General features: G+C 40.3%; 1 protein-coding gene across 4 annotated transcripts in view; it reads right to left on the bottom strand.

The window, feature by feature from the left end:
• Window positions 1-19543, bottom strand: part of Scaf4 (SR-related CTD associated factor 4) — a 58086-nt gene that overhangs the window by 5115 nt on the left and 33428 nt on the right. The window contains exons 9-19 of one of the 4 annotated variants that reach the window (XM_013353441.2): window positions 19244-19352; window positions 16563-16925; window positions 16101-16174; window positions 15004-15194; window positions 14105-14205; window positions 13567-13680; window positions 11547-11703; window positions 10050-10207; window positions 9327-9486; window positions 9154-9240; window positions 8806-8931 (exon numbers count right to left, since the gene is read on the bottom strand). In XM_013353441.2, the coding sequence (XP_013208895.1) occupies window positions 8806-8931; window positions 9154-9240; window positions 9327-9486; window positions 10050-10207; window positions 11547-11703; window positions 13567-13680; window positions 14105-14205; window positions 15004-15194; window positions 16101-16174; window positions 16563-16925; window positions 19244-19352 (1640 nt within the window). Of the gene's footprint in view, window positions 1-8805; window positions 8998-9153; window positions 9241-9326; window positions 9487-10049; window positions 10208-11546; window positions 11704-13566; window positions 13681-14104; window positions 14206-15003; window positions 15195-16088; window positions 16175-16562; window positions 16926-19243; window positions 19353-19543 lie in introns of all 4 variants that reach the window. The other 3 variants (XM_026787242.1, XM_026787240.1, XM_005345341.3) reach the window with 3 other exon arrangements.

Consider the following 19543-nt stretch of genomic DNA (forward strand, 5'->3'; position numbering starts at 1 on the left):
TGGTGACTAAGGGACAGAAGTTAGGAGGTTGTCCTCAACACCTGATATGAAAAGGATACATATAAACACAAACACACACACACACACACACACACACACACACACACACACACACACACACACACACACACACACGGGCTTTCAGCGGAGTCCCACAGAGGGCATGAAACATAAATGGATCTTTAAAGAACAGACGGACCTCCCATGTGCAGAGGTGAGGACCAGAAGCACCAAGTGTACATGGCCTAGAATCTGTCCCTCAATCTCTACTTGACTAAGCTGGCCTTCTATTCCATTGCAGCGACTGCCTCACCTCTAGCAGGTAATGGAAGCTTCGACACTAACAACTATCACTCAATCCAAATCCCAACCACCCTGCCCAGGATCCTCTCTGAGACTTCCTCAATTATCTCCTTCCTATTAGTCCTTGATTCTCTTCCATCATAGATTCCTAGAAAATTCCCAACACTGGTATTTTTTAAAAATTTGTGACACTGGAGACTGATCACAGGACCTCACACAGCTACGCCTTCAACCCCAATACTAATTTAAATTTGGGCCTAAGCATGGAAGTCAAGTCTTTCCCACCCCAAGCAAACTGACTCAAGAAATTAAACTCTTAAATACAGAACACATTTTTTTTCTCTCATCAGCAACTCTCCATTTTCCCAGTCAATTCACAGTCCCATATCTAGGGCATCTATTTCATAGGTTAATGCTTCTCCTTAGTCTACCAGGTATAGCTGGTTTGCTTTGTGGTTAACTTTTCCACATTCTAAATGTGCTCATATAAAAACCTCAAGCCAATGACCTTTGTGCTTTCAGAATACTTTCATTATTCTTAGAAGAAAGCCTGCTCTATGAATCATCTCCCCCTCCCCCAGTCCACCCAGCTATTTTTTTATTCTGTGAATTTGTCTATTAACCAGCATTTTCAAAAGAAAAAGAAAAAAAAGAAATCATACAGTGTCATACAATACGTAGTCCTTTGTGAGTGGCTCCTTCCACTTGGCATTTTTCCAAGGCTCATCCAAGTTCTGTAGCACGAACAAGTACTTAATACCAAATATTCTTCCATTGTATGAACATACCATTTTGTTTTATTGTACTTTTTTTTTTTTTTGCAAAACCACCTTCTGTTACTTTCCCACCTGACCCTGAAGCCTCCAAAGCCTACTTGCCCCGTGTTAGGTTTATGCCTTTCTGTGCAGCATCAAAGCCCCTTGCTCTGCTCCATGCTGGCCCCACTCTCACCTCTCTACTGTTACCCCACACTACCTTTCGGTTCTCTCAGACTAGCTTCTCCAGAATCACCCACTATTTAGGAATAAAAACGAAGAAACTCTCTTTCTCTTCCATTCACCTACCATTTGTCCCTATAAAACAACTCTCCCCAGGGTTTTAAAAAAAATCACGTCTATATATATTTCTTCACCCCCATTCTCTACTGTCCCTACATCAGGATTACAAATCCTTCATATTTCAGTGAACTTTTCTCAAGTCACTAAGAGCCTTCGTTTTGTTAAGGCCTGCTGCCAAGACTCAGCACTTAGTTTTGAGACAGCTTGTTACATGCTCGAGGCTGGCTTCCAATTTAGGATTCTTCTGCTTCTCCTACTTGCTGGGTTTGGGGATTACAGCCATGAGCCACCATACCAAGATTTTTTTTTTCTTTTAACCAACAGTGATGGCATTTGGGAGCTTATCTTTTCACCCTTTGCCCTTGCATGGCTCCAGATTACTTTGTCGTGTTCTAGTCCACTGGCTACACCTTCTCTACCCTTTGCTGGATAAAACAGTACATGAGTGGCTAAATGCCAGGCTCCCAATGCAGCAAGGTTACCATGACTTTAATTCCATCATCTGTTGCCATAAGACCCTGGGAGCTTTTTCCTCCCTTTGCTTCTCCAGCAACTCATTAATGTGCACCAACTCCTTAGAGATCCTGCCAAGTACGGTCTATGTCCTGTAGCGCCAGCATCTTAGTCTCAACTGTGAAATGTTTTAAGGATTCTAGGGCTATGTCCATATACCAATTGTTTCTGAAACTCACAGGCCTCTGTGACATTAAATATTATCCTTATCTAATGGTGTGTGAGTGTTCCCCTTTATAATTTATCCAGTGTACTTGGCACTTGCACCTAGACAGAATTAAAACAGAGCACATAAATATGACCCTCACACTCCAAAATAGCAAGCACCCCTGAGATTTGTGCATCTCAAGAATGAAAGTCATAGCACCAACTGCTCATGTACATGTGACAAATGTAAGAATTTGATGCTTTTAATAGCACATACTTAAAAAGTGGGCAGTCCTGAATGGCCTACCTTTAAAATGCATTCAGATCACAAACTACTGTATCAGCTCCCAGACTGTTCCTCAAAAAAAGGCCTGCCTTAAAACCTAGCACTACTGTCTTAAAACCTAGCACTACAGGGGCTGGAGAGATGGCTCAGAGGTTAAGAGCATTGCCTGCTCTTCCAAAGGTCCTGAGTTCAATTCCCAGCAACCACATGGTGGCTCACAATTATCTGTAATGAGGTCTGGTGCCCTCTTCTGGCCAGCAGGCATACACACAGACAGAATATTGTATACATAATAAATATTTAAAAAAAAAAAAAACCCAAAAGCCTAGCACTACTTCGCTCTGCATGCCCTGACTCCCACAACTCCCCTACACTCATCTGTCAGCCTGAGATTGCTCTGTTCCAGCTCTACCAGTTCCTCGTGGCTCCTCCAGGTAAAGTTGCTTCTTAGTCCAGGTTCTCTTTTGTTGGTGTGCCCGAAATGCCAAATCTCAGTACTTACGTGGCTTATTTTCCTCTCCTCTACTTGGTTTTCTTTCTCAATGTTACTTCCTCCAAATGCCCACTCTGGCCATCTTACTGATAACAAATGGCACATTTCAGTATCTTCAATGTCTTCACCCCTAACACACCACCTCTACTTTTCTTCTCTCTTCATTGGATGACTCCATGTGATAATATGTTTACTTTTTATCCAAAGGAATAAACACCAGAGAGACAGATCTCATTTTGTTCATTCTGCTATCTTTAGCACCTGAAGGGATACTCGATACGGAGTAGGTTCTCAGTAGACACAGACCCAGAAGTAACACTGACACTTGAATGGTGGTCGCAGAGGTGATGAGCAATCTCATCAAGAAGATACCGCCGATGAGAGCAGAGGCTATGGGTCCCAAAATGGTGAGAATCTTTTCAACATAACAAACCTGGGAGATCCTGAACTTTGAAAACTACATCACTTTTTAAGTTTTTTTTCTTAATTGAAATTGACTGCTACTTGTTTTTAAATTTGACCGAGAGGATGGTCACTGTAGTATTTTCCATGGGGAAGGGTTCTTACACCTGAGGAAAACATCTATCGGCCACTCATTTCATTTTTATGTGTACTGCTGGGAATCCAACCAAGGAACTAGTACACACGAGTCAAGTGTACTGAACTACATCTCCCTCCAGCTCACTACCAACAACCCTTAACTTCAATGCCTTATCTGTAGGCAAATATACAAAGTATTTATTTAATCAATCAACCAACAAAAGGCATTTTAAATGAAATCTGATCAGTCATTTTTTTAAAGACGGCTTGGATCTTTTTGTTTTACACAAAATATTTTGTGTAAATAGACAATAGACTTTGTATAGCTATTAGTCTGCACCATTTATAACTACTTTTTAAAATCATTTTTGTGCTACTTGCTAACTACTTTATGTCAACCAATAGACACATCTATGATTTTAATGGAAAATTACACTACTGGCTAGTAAACTTGATACATAGTTAGCTTCTATTATTCAACATAATTTTCTATAGACAGTCTTTTAGTGTTAGCCAGACAAGTCTTACCTGAAACTCTTCACAGCAATATCTGTGTCTATCAAAACCTATCTAGATTCCCAAGTTTATGCCCTCCTACTCTTCAAAAAATGTCCCTTAGAAACAAGATGACAGGTTCTCTTCAGGCTAGTGAACAACACCTTGGACTTCCTAGTGACAGCCTCAGGAGACATGGAGACAATGTGCAAGCCCTTGGAAGTTCACACATTATTTTCCTCATGTTCTCTTTGAAGAGCTTCACCTTTTGCGATAACATATTGTATTTGTGCATAAATTCATATCCTAGGCAAATTTCTGCTACAGATTTAACCATTATTTTGCCTTATCCAGTCCATCCACTGAATAATATTGTATATATTAAGCTGAAGGCACTGTGAGGAACATTTCAGTCATTTCTATGTGATACTAGTGACTAGAGGAACAACATATTAGTGTTTAGAACACCAATTTAGGTACGTTTAATGCTCTGAAAAGAACACTCTTAGAAGACAATGTCAAGAGGCCTTCTGGTTTATCCTTCCAGCTTGTAATTTAATGTAACCATACAAAAGTTCAGTATAAAAGTATCAAAATGCACTGTTTTTATAAATCAGGCATTACTCTCAAAAAAAAAAAAGAAAAATGTAATTCCTCTAATTTTCTATTGCTGTTTAATATTATAACTAGTATGCAACTAGCAGATTGGTGCTGTAATGCTCTAATTTAAATGCTGTTTAAATTACTAGCTATAAAAATTATAAACTTCAAGACAATGACTGAGCAGAGAAATCCAAAGCTAAACCATCAGAAATCAAATACCCATGTTGAAACAATCAGCAAAATGTAGGGAAGACTTCTAGGCACATTTTAGGGCTCCTAACTTAATGATATAAAATCAAAAACATTTTAGTATAATTTACTAAACAATTTAATTTTCAATTTTTCTTGCGGTGCCCTAGTCTGAGATCAGTTTAAATGCCTGCTGCAGCTAGGTAGAGACTCAAGGGTATCAACCCACGGACCAGCAACTCCACTAATGGGCCATCAACATGTGAGTCTGGCTTCAAAAACACTGTGACTTAGAGCAGAGAAAAAGTAACCCCCATTTGTAAGATTATTCTCAGAAGTCAAATTTTATTTACAAACTTCACCATCTGCAGTAGTGTGACAAAAGCAGGGAAGGTGAGAAGGTGACAATCGCTTCGTATTGAGAATTTACAAGTGCGTGCATGTATCAGGAAGTGGCTTCACTTCCCACAGAGGAATTCACGCCACCTGGCAGTTTGTGTCTGAAACATACTCTGGATATCCTTGTAACACAGGACAGATAGGTAACACAAACAAACAATTTTTTGTGTACTTTTTTATTGTTTGGAACACCAAAGTAACCCAAACTTTACATTTACAATTAACTTTTTAATAAATACGCTGTACATAATATTAGCAATACATATCATACAACGGATTTGAAAGGCAAACATAAATGCTCATACAATCAAAAGGATGAACTGAATTGCCACCATCTTCTCTCCGAGATGACTGACAACCGTAGATGTCATCTTTAGGTTTGACAAAACCACTACTGATTTCAGCTACTTTGGCCCTTGAGATGCTAACTAAACACAGTGTTCTTTAAAATCAAGTAATAACGAATACTTGTTGTATGCCTAGTCGTTTATTATTTTCAAATGATGAGCATTATTCAAAGAATCAAAATATTTTTAAAAAGATGATGGAAGCTTATGTTCTTCCAAATTCAATTTACTGAGGGGGGAGGTATGCACCTCAGCTCAGCTCTAGAAACAGTAAAGTTAACTACAAACTAACACCTAAACTCAAATCTGATGACAGAAATCAACAGCAGCACCAGGCACTTCACTGTCTTCTTTCCCATTACAACTAGTCCTCAGTGTGAAATTTTGATCGGCTTAACATTTGACAGGCTTGTGTCGCTTCAAAAATACCGACACACTGCAAGAAAACTATTTGGTATCTACTATATAGAGACCTTCAATACTGAGTTGTGCTATTAAGTAAAATGCTGCTATGATTTAACATATTTTCTGAATAAGCCAAACAATGGAATTTGATTGCTTGTGATCTGGTCTTATCTTCCTTCAAATGCACAAGCAACTATATACAAAGACTATTGTTCCAAAAATCTTGCTTTCTCCTTGAGAGCAAACCAGAGCTTATAATGAGTCAGAGCTCAGCAGTGTCATCACAGACTGGAGTATAAACACTTGTTTCTAGATGTCCTAAGCACACCTATGGCATTTCTTACCTGTGATATCACCCACTGTTCACTAAATGCCTCCCAGGTGGCAGTTTTGTATGTTAGCCACTGAATCACCACCATGCCCTGGCGTGTCGATGCCATCGTATCCCCTTTACAGACGAAGAAATGGGACTTCAGCATTAGCCTCTAGAGGTTTAAGGTGTTCTGGTCAACACAGCATCTCCTTCTACAGACTTACAGTACACATTAGAGCACCAATAAGAGAGGGAGCACCTAGTCTCCGTGCTCCCACAGGAGGACTACACCGGCAACCAGCTCCCGGTCCACTGTGATACCATAATGTGATTCTTGCATTCCCAAGTGGTGGAACTGTGATTCTTTTGAATAAATTCTCCTTTATTTGCACACACACACAAACAAAACAACAACAACAAAAAAGGAAAAACATCTCACTTGAAAAAAGCTCACCCTCTCAAGCAGGCAGAGGTATGGGTGAGAACTTATTGAAATTTACTGGTGACAGGTATGTCCAAGGAATACTGCAGGGATCGGATTCCTTTTTGACTCTTGTGACAGATGGCAGTATGAGATGGCAACTAAAGGCAAGAGAAGAATGCTGGGAGGGTAGGACTGTGAGGGACTAGGGCCACCATGCCAGAAGCCTTGGAATGAGCACAATGGCAGCTCAGGGGAGAAACCCATTCACCTCTTCAAAGGGCTTGCTTTACTACAATGTAAAAATCAGGTCAAGAATATTTTCATATTAGACCTTTGTATTAATAAGAAAACCAAAACTCATTTCTTTGAAAGGTCAAGATTTATGTGACCATTTTTTTTTTTTTCAAGATTTCTTTCTCAGAGACAGGGGCTTGCTACGTAGCTCAGGGTGGCATCCAACTCAAGATCCTTGGACCTCAGCCTCCCGAGTTCTGGGAACACAGTGCCACAAGGCCCAACACGTTTCCAGATGTTTCCTTCTGTTAACTGGAACTAGACTATTCCATGTTAGTTTAAAGAATTGATTTTAATAAAATAGTTTCTGTTTTTACTTTAATTCAAATTTTAAACCTTCCAGGATTTGAATAACCCTTCATTTTCCAATTTTGCTTTAAAAGTTATAGACAAAGATAACCAAAATCAAAGAGCCCACATTAAAAGTCTCCCAGTTCCCTATCCCACCTCACTTATGGAATCAGTGAGCTCTCCTGTGAGCAAATACACAGAAAGGTGTGTGAGGTAATGAGAACACTTCAGTGTTCCTCAGCAATGTTGCACATGCCAAATTAACCTTGATTTGTTTCCCTTGTTTCATGTTGGTTGCAAAGGTTAAAGTGTCTGTTGGGTGATAGTAAGAAATAAATAGAAGCAGGTACTCACTCCAAACAGGACTACTTACAAGCAGTAGCTAGCAAACTCTTGCAGATCATGAAATCTTTCTACTCATTCAGTGAAGTTATGAAGTCCAAAGAAAATGACAAATACACACAATTTTGTAACAGTTCAAAGAGCCTAACAACCACGGCCCTTGGACAAGATTCTCTTCCAAGGCAGAGACGTGCACGGGTGGAGAGGGTGCGCAGGAAAGGGCCAATTAGAAAACTACATCAGATACTTGTGCAACTACACTAGAAATACAAAAAATAGCTGTAACCTAGTGAGGTCTGGCAATGTTGTTTTTCCTTATTTCCCAGTCCAGTGGTGTGTCCTTCCATGCCATCCCCATACAGTGCAAGCTTTGAACCAACCCTTCATTAAACAATTCATCTCCCCAAATCCTCCTCTAACAAACAGTCCTTCCTCTGTATACTAAGGAAATTAAAAGTAAATTCATTATGTACACTAAAGAGCAGTCCTAACTTCACCTTAAAAAGAAATTGGCATTTCACTATTTATGGGGTACAAAGTAAAAACTTCAATCCAGAAGATTTTTGTATAAAGTGAAGTGCTCTACCTGAAACCACTGTCCCACAATCCTACATCTCAGGTCAGCAAGAGTCTTTCCTAAAGCAAGATTCTGAAAGCAAATGCGCACACACATACACTCTGAAAATAAAAAGGACCCATACAGAAGCATTAACTTCCCATTAGGAGAATCAAATATGAACTATACTTGGTGATATCACTTCAAATACAAATTTTTAACTTAAAAGATGGTTATCATAAAAACTATTGATGTACTTAATGTAACTGAAGCAAACTAGAGTACACCCTCACAAGGATAACTGGGAAACCTCCAGGCTGTACCTCCCTTGACTGCAGCGATGCGGCTGTGGGAAGGAGCAGCTCCAGCAGAAGGAAACCCAGGAGCCGGTGAGAATGGCCTCAGCTCTAACCTCACTGTACAACCCTCACACAGAAAACAACACCAGTCTGTTAAGATTATCAGAGATGATGGACTTGCCAGTCTATATATTAAAAAAAAAAATTCCAGGATTTTTAGAGAAATAAGAACAGAGAATTATATATGAGAAACCAGCTGCTCAGAGCTGAAAGTCTGGAATCATGTTAAGAATATATAACCATTTCTTTCATAGAAATTACTTTAATTGATTTTTTTTGTATCAAATTAACATGTGCAGATGAAAATGTTTTGCTGAAGACAACTGGGCCATAATGGCACCCATGAAGATGTCTCCTGGTAAAGTGGAACTGCACAAACCATTTAAGATCTTCCAAGCCAAACTTGAAGGGGCAAAAAAAACTAACAACAAAAAAATAATTAACTTACCAAGAAGTGAAACAGGCTGGGTTACAGGAGGGGTAGGCAGATTCGTGGGTGCAGCAGGTGGCACAGCAGAGCCATACATTTTCGCACTGTCACCAGACTCGGCGTTTCCTCTAGCCCCAGACACCACTGTTGGAATGGGATTTCCAATAGATAAGTCTTTTGTAGTGTCTTCATTTATACCAGCGATAGCAGCTAAGGAATATAATTACATTGACATGTGAAGCTGAGTAATGAGGTATGTTTCCGGTCAACAACCTTTAACCAGACTACAGACCCTACTATGTGCTCACTTTCCCTCCTACCCCAACTCCAAGACATCAAGCCAACACAGAGGAAAGACATGCTTACAGTTTGGGATGCTTATTGGTGGAGTGTGAGGAGGAGGAATGGATACTGGTGGAGTTATAGGAGGTGGGGGTCCAGGAGGAAGAAAACCTAGGGTAAGAGAAATCAGGTCAATGCCTTCTGATCATTTTATCAAGAGCCCCAAACTGTCGGTAGTCTCAGCTTTGTCAGTGTACCTGGTGGTAAATGCATCGGGTTGAATCCTGGGCGCAAAAATGGTGGAGGAGGAGGAGGAACACCAGGGCCAAAGCCTGGAGGGGGGATTCCTAAGGGAGGTGTGAAAGCAGGTGGCTGGAGAGCACCAACTACAGGAGGGCCCGGCTGATGAGGTGGGACCTGGAAAGAAAAGCCAAATACATATCTAGCTACTCTCAAATACAGTGTATGTGCACCAAGAAAATAAAAGCAGGTATTTTTAAAATTTTATTATACCACTACATTTATTAGATTAAAAAGATGGTAGGTAACCTGTGCCTACCTAAATGCTATAAATCTAAGCTCTGCTTTCTCCTGTAAGCTGGCCATATACACTGCATTTCATTGGGTTCTACCGGTGTTCTGACAGCATAGGAGACATTTAAAAATATTCTAAGGCAGAATTGTTTAAAAATTGGAAAATACAAGTCTAAGAAAGAACAGCTGACAACTTATGTAGTACGCTAAGATAAACAATGTTCAAATCAAATTACTAGTGGTTCTGGATTTCAATATCTAAGACACTCTAAGTCAGGGTACTGAGTCATCCAAATAACACTTGTGAAACAATCTAAATTAATTGTTTTATTGACATTCATGAAAAAAGTTGTTCAAAAATAGAAGTGATATATCAAAATGTGAAAAATTAGTATTCACTTTTAGACAGAACAGTAAGATTTAAATCATGTTCTTGACAGTCCTACCTGTGGAGGGGGCACTGTTATAGGTGCAGGAACAGGAATAGGAGGGACAGGCACAGGCAAAGGCTTAGGTACGGGTGACACTGGATCTGCGTGGGAGGATTCTGCACCTCCATTTTGAGCAACTTCATTTTCAGACTTCTTGGGGATGCCTTTCCAATCTATGAGTGTAACAGGAAATGTTTAGCATTTTCACTTACAACTTCAAATATAGAAATGAACATTCAAAATTAGAAAATAACAGCTTCATTAAAGAAATCCCTACACTAATTTTCAGTAATTATTCAAATTGACAACAGAAATATGTAAACAGAATGGATGGATCCAGACACATCCACTTCTAATGCCTATCTTTTCAGTCTCTCCCTAACACTAAAAAAATACTGAAGACACCCTTCTGGTGTGGGATTCCCCTTTGTGTGCTGTGATTACCATTAATGAATAAAGAAACTGCTTTGAACCTATAGCAGAAAAGAACTTAGATAGGTGGGGAAAACTAAACTGAACGCTGGGAGGAAGAAGGCGGAGTCAGGGAGAAGCCATGGAGCCGCGGGTGATGCAGGTTAATGGATACGGGTTAAATTAAGATGTAAGAGTTAGCCAATAAGAAGCTAGAGCTAATGGGCCAAGCAGTGATTTAATTGATATAGTTTCTGAGTGGTTATTTTGGGGCTGAGCTGCAGGGCAGCCAGGAAAACAAGCTAGCAGCCTTCTTACAACACCCTTCCACCATCTTCTAGGCAAGATAAAACATTTTGCATTCTGGGGCTTAACTGGGGCATGGTAGGCTCATCTGCCTGAAAGAGAACTCTAGCTCCTCCTACATGAAAACATGCATTATCCAAGGGGGTGGGCACCTTAGCATCATCACACCACTTTCCCTCCTTCTGGTCGTCAAGTTAACACTTCTTAAACATCCATTACCTCCACCACAATCTTGCTAATAACCCAGCACTCATAATATTACCATCCACAAACAAATCAACTTCCTGGTCTAATACATGTGTGTGCATGTGTGTTTTCTTGGGATGCTTAACTTTCTCAAAAGACCTATTATAAAACATGAATTAAAACATAACACAGAGTTGAGCATCACCACAAATATCTGGGGTCAAAGTGGGGCTTTAAACACTTGTATCTTACTGGTAAGCATCTCTAATCAGTGTCTGCACCCTGAAATGCTTCTAGTACTCAAAGGGGTCTGGTTTTACAGGTATCTCCTGGTTCTCAGTCTATACCACTGATGTGCAACTAGAGTCTAAGCAGTCCATTTTTAATGCAAAGTTCTAATTATTAAGTCTAACAGTCAGGATTTAACCAGGGTCTGTATTTCTCCTACTAACATCTTAGACAGATAAAGGTTACCGTATCTTCAATTAACAGTAGAGAGACTAGCTTATACCTGGAACTTTAAGATCACCCAAAATTCTTCCTAGTGCAAAGAATAAAGTTGTTTGTTACATGACCATGAACTGTGAAAGAAGTTAAACATTGTTTTACCTGGGTTAAGTGTGTCACTGTCCAACATTCCTCCTTCACAAAAACTCTCCAGCTCCTCAGGTTTGACTTTGTCCCACGGGACATAAGTAACACCCAATTCAACATCCCAATACTGCTTATAATCTGCCTTTATTCCTTTGTTTAAGGCCCAGGCAATCTATTTTAACCAGTGAAAATACACAAAGAAAGGAAAAGAAAAGTGGGTCAGAAGTCTTCAGAGTTCACATCCCCATCACTCTACTAATCTGAACAAGGCAGGCAGTGAGCACCCTGGACTGCTGTCCCCGTATAGCACTTATAGACTCCTTGACATATGTTAGTGGCTCTTCTGTCTTCTCATTTTGCCTCACGACAGAAATCTCTTCACACCCAGCAGAGCCAGCATACAACAAAGAAAAAGTTCATCAAGAAGAAGCCCACTACACCGTAGACCACTCAAGGTCTACGGATATGGCAACATCTTTTTACAGTATACACCAGGGTAGACGAAGGTGCTAACACAGAGTAACACTGAATTGGACCCCTCAGAGATGGTTGTTTGTGTGCTTGTATTTTTCTTTATGTCTGTCGATATTTTTACCAGTTAATTCAACGGAGAGATGGCAAACCTTAAGTTGTGGAACATTCATGTTTTTATATAAAAAATTTACTAGAAAATATTATCTTTAAAGCTCCAGTTAAAGCTAGATAGATGTGGTATTGCATGCTGTAATCCCAGTACTTAGATGAAGGAGGATCAGGAGCTGAGTTCAAGGCCAGTCTGAGTCCTGTTTCTAAATATGCTGGCCGGAGGCAGTGACAGAGTGCTTATCTAGCCTACGTTAAGATCCTGGTTAAATTTCTAGCACATTATTAAGGAAAAAAAAAAACTTATTAAGAATTTTATGTTAGCGCCAGGTGGTGGCAGTGCACACCTTTAATTCCAGCACCTGGGAGAAAGAGGCAGGTGGATCTCTGTCAATTCAAGGCCAGCCTGGTCTACAAGAGGGAGTTCCAGAATAGGCTCCAATGTTAGAGAAACCCTGTCTTGACAATCCAAGGAAAAAAAGTTATGTTAGCTTAACAATAAAATGACTCCTAATGGTATTCTTGTATATCCACAGATCAGTGCCTTGCTCAGCCATCACCAGAGAAGCTTCTTGCAATTGATGGGAGATAACACAGAGACCCAGAAGTCCTAAATGGGAAGCTTCATCAACACCCCTCAGGGCTCAGGGAACTACGTGGAAGAGAAAAAGGAAGGGTATTAGAGACTCTAGTTCAAGCCAGCACTGAGAGAGGGAAGCAGACAGGGCTCCCACCTCTAACCAAGAAGTCATCTGCAATTGAAATCTTACAAAGGAAAAACCCTTTTCCAAGGGAGTCTCCCTAGATATAGTAACTTCAGGGAAGGCCCACGCCCATCAGTGGATGCCAACACGAAACAAGTTTGGGTTTATTTTTTGGGGCTGAGGGTGAGGGAACTTGGTCTTTAGCTGCTTTGTTGGGCATTTCTGTCTCACTGATCTTTTGCTTGTGTGTTTTGGATTCTGCATCTGTGGAGTGTATGATGTTTTCTGTGCTTCCCCTTTGGGTTGTTGCTTGTTTTTTAAAGAGAGGGGGTATTGAATTGGGGGTGGGGTAGGATCTGGGAGAGAAAAAAGCTTGATTAGAATACACTGCATGAAAAAAAAACTTTCTTAATCAAAAAGAAACTAAGGAAATTGTCACATAAAACTGTATGTCAACTAATGTGCAACTGCTTTTAGGAGGATTTTCGAGACAGGGTTTCTCTGTAGCTTTTTGGTTCCTGTCCTGGAACTAGCTCTTCTAGACCAGGCTGGCCTCAAACTCACAGAGATCCGTCTGCCTCTGCCTCCCGAGTGCTGGGATTAAAGGCGTGCGCCACCACCGCCCGGCTTTTTAAGGAGGCTTTTATGCCTCAGGCCATTTCCAAGCAGCAAAATTATAGTTAAAAGAAATCCCCCCAAAACTCCATATAATTCTGCATTAAACCCTTTTATAAATGATAAAAATGTACCTTTATGGATTTCTGGTTCACTTTATAGTTTCCCCGGCTCAGTTTCTGCAGGGCACGGTATGCATCCTGCCTGTGAACCATTACGATATAGGCACAACCTCTGGGAGGAATCATCTGTCCAAAATATTTCAGCATTACACAAGGCAATGATAAAAACAAAGACCCCGGCACAGACCCCAGCCAGTAGCAGTAGACCCCCTCATCAGTGCGCAAGAGCTCAAAGTCTTGCCAAGAACTTGCTGAGTGGGAACAAAGGTGGGTGTCCCCCTCCCACCCTCAAAGACAGACCTGGAGGGTTAAACTCATTCAATTTGGTTTTAATTGAGTTGTGCAAATTCTGTTACATACTTTCCAAGAAAAACATTTTAACTTAAACATGGCTGTGCAAGAAACAACTACAGAGAATGTTAAAGTGAGCAGGAGAAGCCCAGCCTGCAGCTGCCTCCTACAAGCCTATGCACATCTACCTCAGAGTGCAAGAGTCTCAACTAGAATTGAGCACATCTTAATCAGCACCCTTAGGGCAGTAAGTACTCACATTAATTGATTCAATAGGACCAAACTCTTCTAAGAGACTGGCAACATCCTGCTGAGTAGTCCTTTTGTCCAGTTGTCCAACCCACAGTGTGGTACTACAAACTGAAAGTAAATCAGTGATGAGAACAGTCATTTTATCCCAAGCAGAACAGCACATCATTACATGGCATTTCTACGTGACATTACAATGTCAAAGTTTAAATAGGAATATCCATTTATAAATTTTAGACACTTAAAGAGTTTAGAAAATTAGGTATTTAGAAATGAACCAGGACATTAAATTGGAAAAACAATGGTTACTTTGTGACTAGACCTAAAAATGCTCATGAAAACCCAGGTCCTAAGTAACTTGCCTGTCATTATCTGCTGGCAAAGAACAGAATGTAATAGGATAATGCTCTTGTACACTGTGAAGATGTCACTCTTGACTTGAACCCAAGTCTCTATTGCCAAGCAACCCAGCCATTAACATGTATAGGCACTCACTCCTAACCTGAGTTTTTTTTATGGTGTCTCCTATGTATGAGTCTCACTGTCTCATACATAGTCTGATCACTATTATGAATTAAATTGTAATAGTTAATGATTTACAAAAAGAGTATTTCCACTACACATATTCGAAAATGATGAAAATCAAGAGGTAACACAAGCTAACATAATTTATAAACGGCTAAATCTTTATCAAAGAAGGACATAGTTATGCCAGTGGAAAGACACCTTCTTGTATAAAGAAGCACTAAGACTGTGCAGTACACAAAGAAGACATAAGGAAACACTAATTCAGAATAAAACTGAATCATAATGATAAAGTTTCATTTATGGCTTTGCTAACAGTCATAAAACTTCTTAACCCACACCATGAAAAGACAAAGTAAGTGTGCAGAAAGGTTCATTACTTACCACTTGCAGTTTCTGACTTGATCTGAGGGAGGCCTTTTTGTCGCCGTTCCCTCTCTTTTTCTCGATCCCGTCTTTCTTGAGATCGAGACCGAGGTGAGTGCCGGCGCCTGTCCCTGGACCGGGACCGAGAACGTCGGTGGCGGGATCTCCGAGACCTAGAGCCAGATCTAGATCTTCTTCTTTTTGGTGACCTAATACATTTTCATCAATGAGATGGAAGCACAAAGAAAAAAGGTAAAGATGCACATATTAAGTTGAAAAATGAAACACACCAGGTGAATGTTTGACTCTACAAGAACTCAGTAACAGGGACTGCATGGATATAATTTAAACACAAGTAAACATGGCTAGACCACTTGTGACTGTACTCTGTTGAACATTGCCCACAATTCCATCTGCATGATTAAGAAGCCAGTCCTCAGGGCTGGAAACACAGCTGCTACTATTACCTTCTTCTACAAATGTCTTCTCTTTAGCAATTGGAAACACACTTGAACTGTGAATACTATGACATTTCCACGTTTGTTGGCAACACTGAACATATAACTCTTACAAAACCATATACTCACCGGCACTAAATTAACTCAGATGAAATGTAGGTGAAGAAGAGCTTTGGATCTGAAGACATTTTTACTTTTTTGAGTCTTTTTAGACAGGGTCTCATATATCCCAAGCTGGCCTCCGACTTCCTGATGCCCAAAGGCTGGGATTATAGGTATATTCCACCAGATTGTGAAGTGCTAATAATGGAATCCAGGGCTTTAAGCACACTAGGAAAGCACTTTACCAAATAACTAAAACCCAAGATTGGACTAAAACAATAAAAAACAGCATTACTTTTGACATCTGCTTATGGATCAAGGGTTAACACTGTGAATATCAGAAAAACCTCAAACTAGGCATGGTGGACATATCTTTAATCCCAGGACACAGAAGGCAAGGTAGATGAACTGCTCGAAGTTGAAGGCCATCCTGTTCTACACACGGTGAGTGAGACCCTATCTATCTCAACACAAAACCAAAGAAAGCAGTATAACTGACTCTTCTGTCTCCTGACACACAGCTGCAGCTTTCCTGTAAGTTACCTGGATGCTGACCTAGATCTCGATTTTCTGCTCTCTGGCACGTGCCGCTTAACCTCTGGGATACAAGGCTGTTCTACTTCCATTTCCTTTAAAAAAAAAAAAAAATCAGAAAATGAGAAATCTGGAAATCATAAGGGCGAGAGGCCAAAAATCTTAGAAATACTAATTTTCTAGTCAGACCAATTACTAACTAGCCACACTGAGGGAAAAACAAAACCTTTCTACAGTATGCAAACCGAGGGGAAGTTACTCTGTACAAACGACACTATAACAGAACACCATAAAACACTGTGAACTAGGCGCCTACACACACTAGCTTCACACTCATAGTTGATAGTACTGTGGTGTGCGACTTCCACTCAACTTTTAGTACAAAGGGTTAACGAGTGCCCAAAGATCTTCAACATATTGAAAAATCAAAACAGCAGACAAAGAAGAAGGAATGTGCATATAAATCAACCCAAAAACTATTACCTGCTGATGTGGTTTTTGTGAAAGGGGTTCATTTTGTGGCTGAAAAGTAGGTTGGAAAGTTGGTTGTACTGGTGGCGTTGGGGGAATTCCAGGCTGCGGCATCCCAGGTTGAGCCATCCCAGGTTGGGCCATCCCAGGTTGGGCCATCCCAGGCTGGGCCATCCCAGGCTGCGGCATCCCAGGCTGCGGCATCCCAGGCTGCGGCATCCCAGGCTGCGGCATCCCAGGTTGGGCCATCCCAGGCTGTGGCATTCCAGGCTGCGGCATCCCAGGCTGCGGCATTCCAGGCTGTGGCATGGGAGGAAATGGAGGTGCAGAGAGAAGCCCAAATCCTGGCATCTGTCCATTAGGAGGAAGTGGAACCTTTCATTTTAAAAAAGAGTTAAATCTATTTTAAGTATCAGCAGCCTAAAGTAATTTTGAAGTTAGTTTATATAAAACTTCATTAAATTTTAATTAAGAAAAGCAATTTAATTTCTCTGTGTCTAACTTTTCTCAAAACCACTATTACATATTCAAGTATGACATAGATGACAGGTTCTAAGATTCACAATTCTCAACAGTGATTCAAGATACTGTTTTATTTACCCAAGGTAGCAGTGTGACAGGCTAGCCCTTAGCCAAAGAGGTACTCAATTACCAATCATCTTCCTTCAACTTTTTAACAGTAAGTAAGCTTTTATAACAGAAGAAAAAAATGGCTGTGATTTCTAGATTCCTGGAAAAAAAAAAAGTATTTTGTTTGCTAGGCTTGATGGTATACACCTGAGTGTCATATGTTAAAGACCAGGCTTGTTTAAAATGGAATTCTAGGACAGACAGAACTACAAAGAAACAAGTTCAAAATAAAACAACAAATTAAATGGTCTTACAGTGTAACCCAGGTTGGCCCGAAACATACAATTCTCCTGTCTCAGTACCTCAAATGGTGGGACTGTGTGTTAATGTCATTCCTATGTGTGCAATTTAAAAAAGTCTACCAAAGGGTGTTTAAAATTTCAAGTAAAATTCACAATATAAGAGCAAAGAACAAGCTGACGTTTCTGCATGTACAATTCCAACACCAACGGACTGTACTCAACTAATCACGTCCCAAAATACCTTTCTATAAGAATTCAGAAATTGTTGGTAGAGGGGCTGGAGAGATGGCTCAGAGGTTAAGAGCACTGACTGCTCTTCCTGAGGTCCTGAGTTCAATTCCCAGCAACCACATGGTCGCTCACAACCATCTATAATGAGATCTCGTACCCTCTTCGGGCCTGCAAACATACAGACAGAACACTGCACACTGAATGAATGAACGAATGAATGAATGAAATTGTTGGTAGAGCTGGGCAGTGATGGCACATACCTTTAATCCCAGCACTCAGGAGGCAGAGGCAGGCAGATCTCTGAGATCAAGGCCAGCCTGACCTACAGGGTGAGTTCCAGGACTGTCAGGGATGCTACAACTAACCAGCAAACAGAAATTGGTACTAATATGTGTGTAATAAAATATCTGGCAGTATGGTCATGTGTTTTCTTCATTATCTGAACAGGCCTCCTAAATAAGCCATTAAAATCATAGTACCAACTATATGTCTTGGAATGAAAAGAATTATCTGGAAATAATAGACAAGAAAATTCGCAGGTAGTTTAAGGCTGTATCTAGGCACCCTTCCCACAGGCTATAAAGCAATGTTTCCCAAGGCTGGTTGTGCACAAAAAGCACTGTAGTATTAAAAAAAAAAAAATCAAACAAATCCCATAGATTACCTAAAATGATTATAAGGTAGTGGGTGTGGGCTCTATGTCTTTAAAGTCCCCATTCCACCCCTAATGTAGATTCATAGCAAAGTGAGCTTACAGAATTTAGCAAAATAAATTCAATAACCCAATCCCTAATTTCTGTTAACTCTCCAGTGTGTTATATGTTTTTGTTGCATAATACCAATGTCTATATTACCAACACCAATGCTTAAAGCACTCCACAGCAGGGCACACAGGAAATAGATGTACAGCAAAGAAAACAGAACTATAATGTCACTAAATTATTTTAACTAAAATATCTATTATTATGAGATGAGCATGTTTATAAACTTGTAATTAAGATAAAAAGCAACTCAAAATAGTTGCCATTCCACAGCTTTCACTGGGGCTGCAGTTCTCCTTAGCAAATTACACAGTAATCACAACGCTCAGAGGTACAAACAGGTCTCCAAAAACAGATCTTGAATTCATAAACTCAAGACAAGAAAAATGTCTGTACGTTGTGGGAGCTTACAAAAGCGGATCCATTTCCCCTTAACTAAAGGTCAGAAAGTTCAGACCTAGTCTCCCCTCCTTCAAGGTTATATGACTGGAGGTCTGACCCAGGGTGTGGCTACTACCAGGATGTTTTGACCTAGGGTGTGGTTATTTGATGCTTTGGGTACTGAAAAGTTAATTACTTTGTTCTTTGCAGCTTGGTAAAGAAGTCTCTTGCCTCCCCCCTCCTCTTTGGATCAGGGCATATAAAGAGAAATAAACATGAGGCGAATCTCAGTATTTCCTAGATGCCCTCCTGGCTCTATCAGTTGTCTCTAGTCTCTTTCTTAATCCTCATGCTTCCCTCCAAGCATGGACAAATATGCTGGGCAGGACCCGCCTGGACACAGGATAGGACAAATGGCCCTCAACGTGGGGCTTAGGGGATACAGTACCTGATGGTGCACTGTATCCTGCTGCATTCCCATCATCCGAGGGGGAAACTGATCCATACTTTGATGTTGTGTGTAGGCTGTCTGCTGCATGCCATCCCCAGGATAGCCACTAAAACAAGGTGAGTACTTTAGTTACTTATTCAAAAGCACTTAAGACTCTTAGTCACATTTACATTGCAGAATGCCACTCAGGAGTCACAGGTAATCAACAAATATTGTCCAACATAAAAGCAGCACATTTAAAATTCTAACTCTGAAAAGGATACAAATTGTCTTAATATAAGTTTATAAAATAAAGAC

Source organism: Microtus ochrogaster, chromosome 2 (assembly GCF_000317375.1).
Source record: "Microtus ochrogaster isolate Prairie Vole_2 chromosome 2, MicOch1.0, whole genome shotgun sequence".
NCBI classification, from domain to species: domain Eukaryota; kingdom Metazoa; phylum Chordata; class Mammalia; order Rodentia; family Cricetidae; genus Microtus; species Microtus ochrogaster.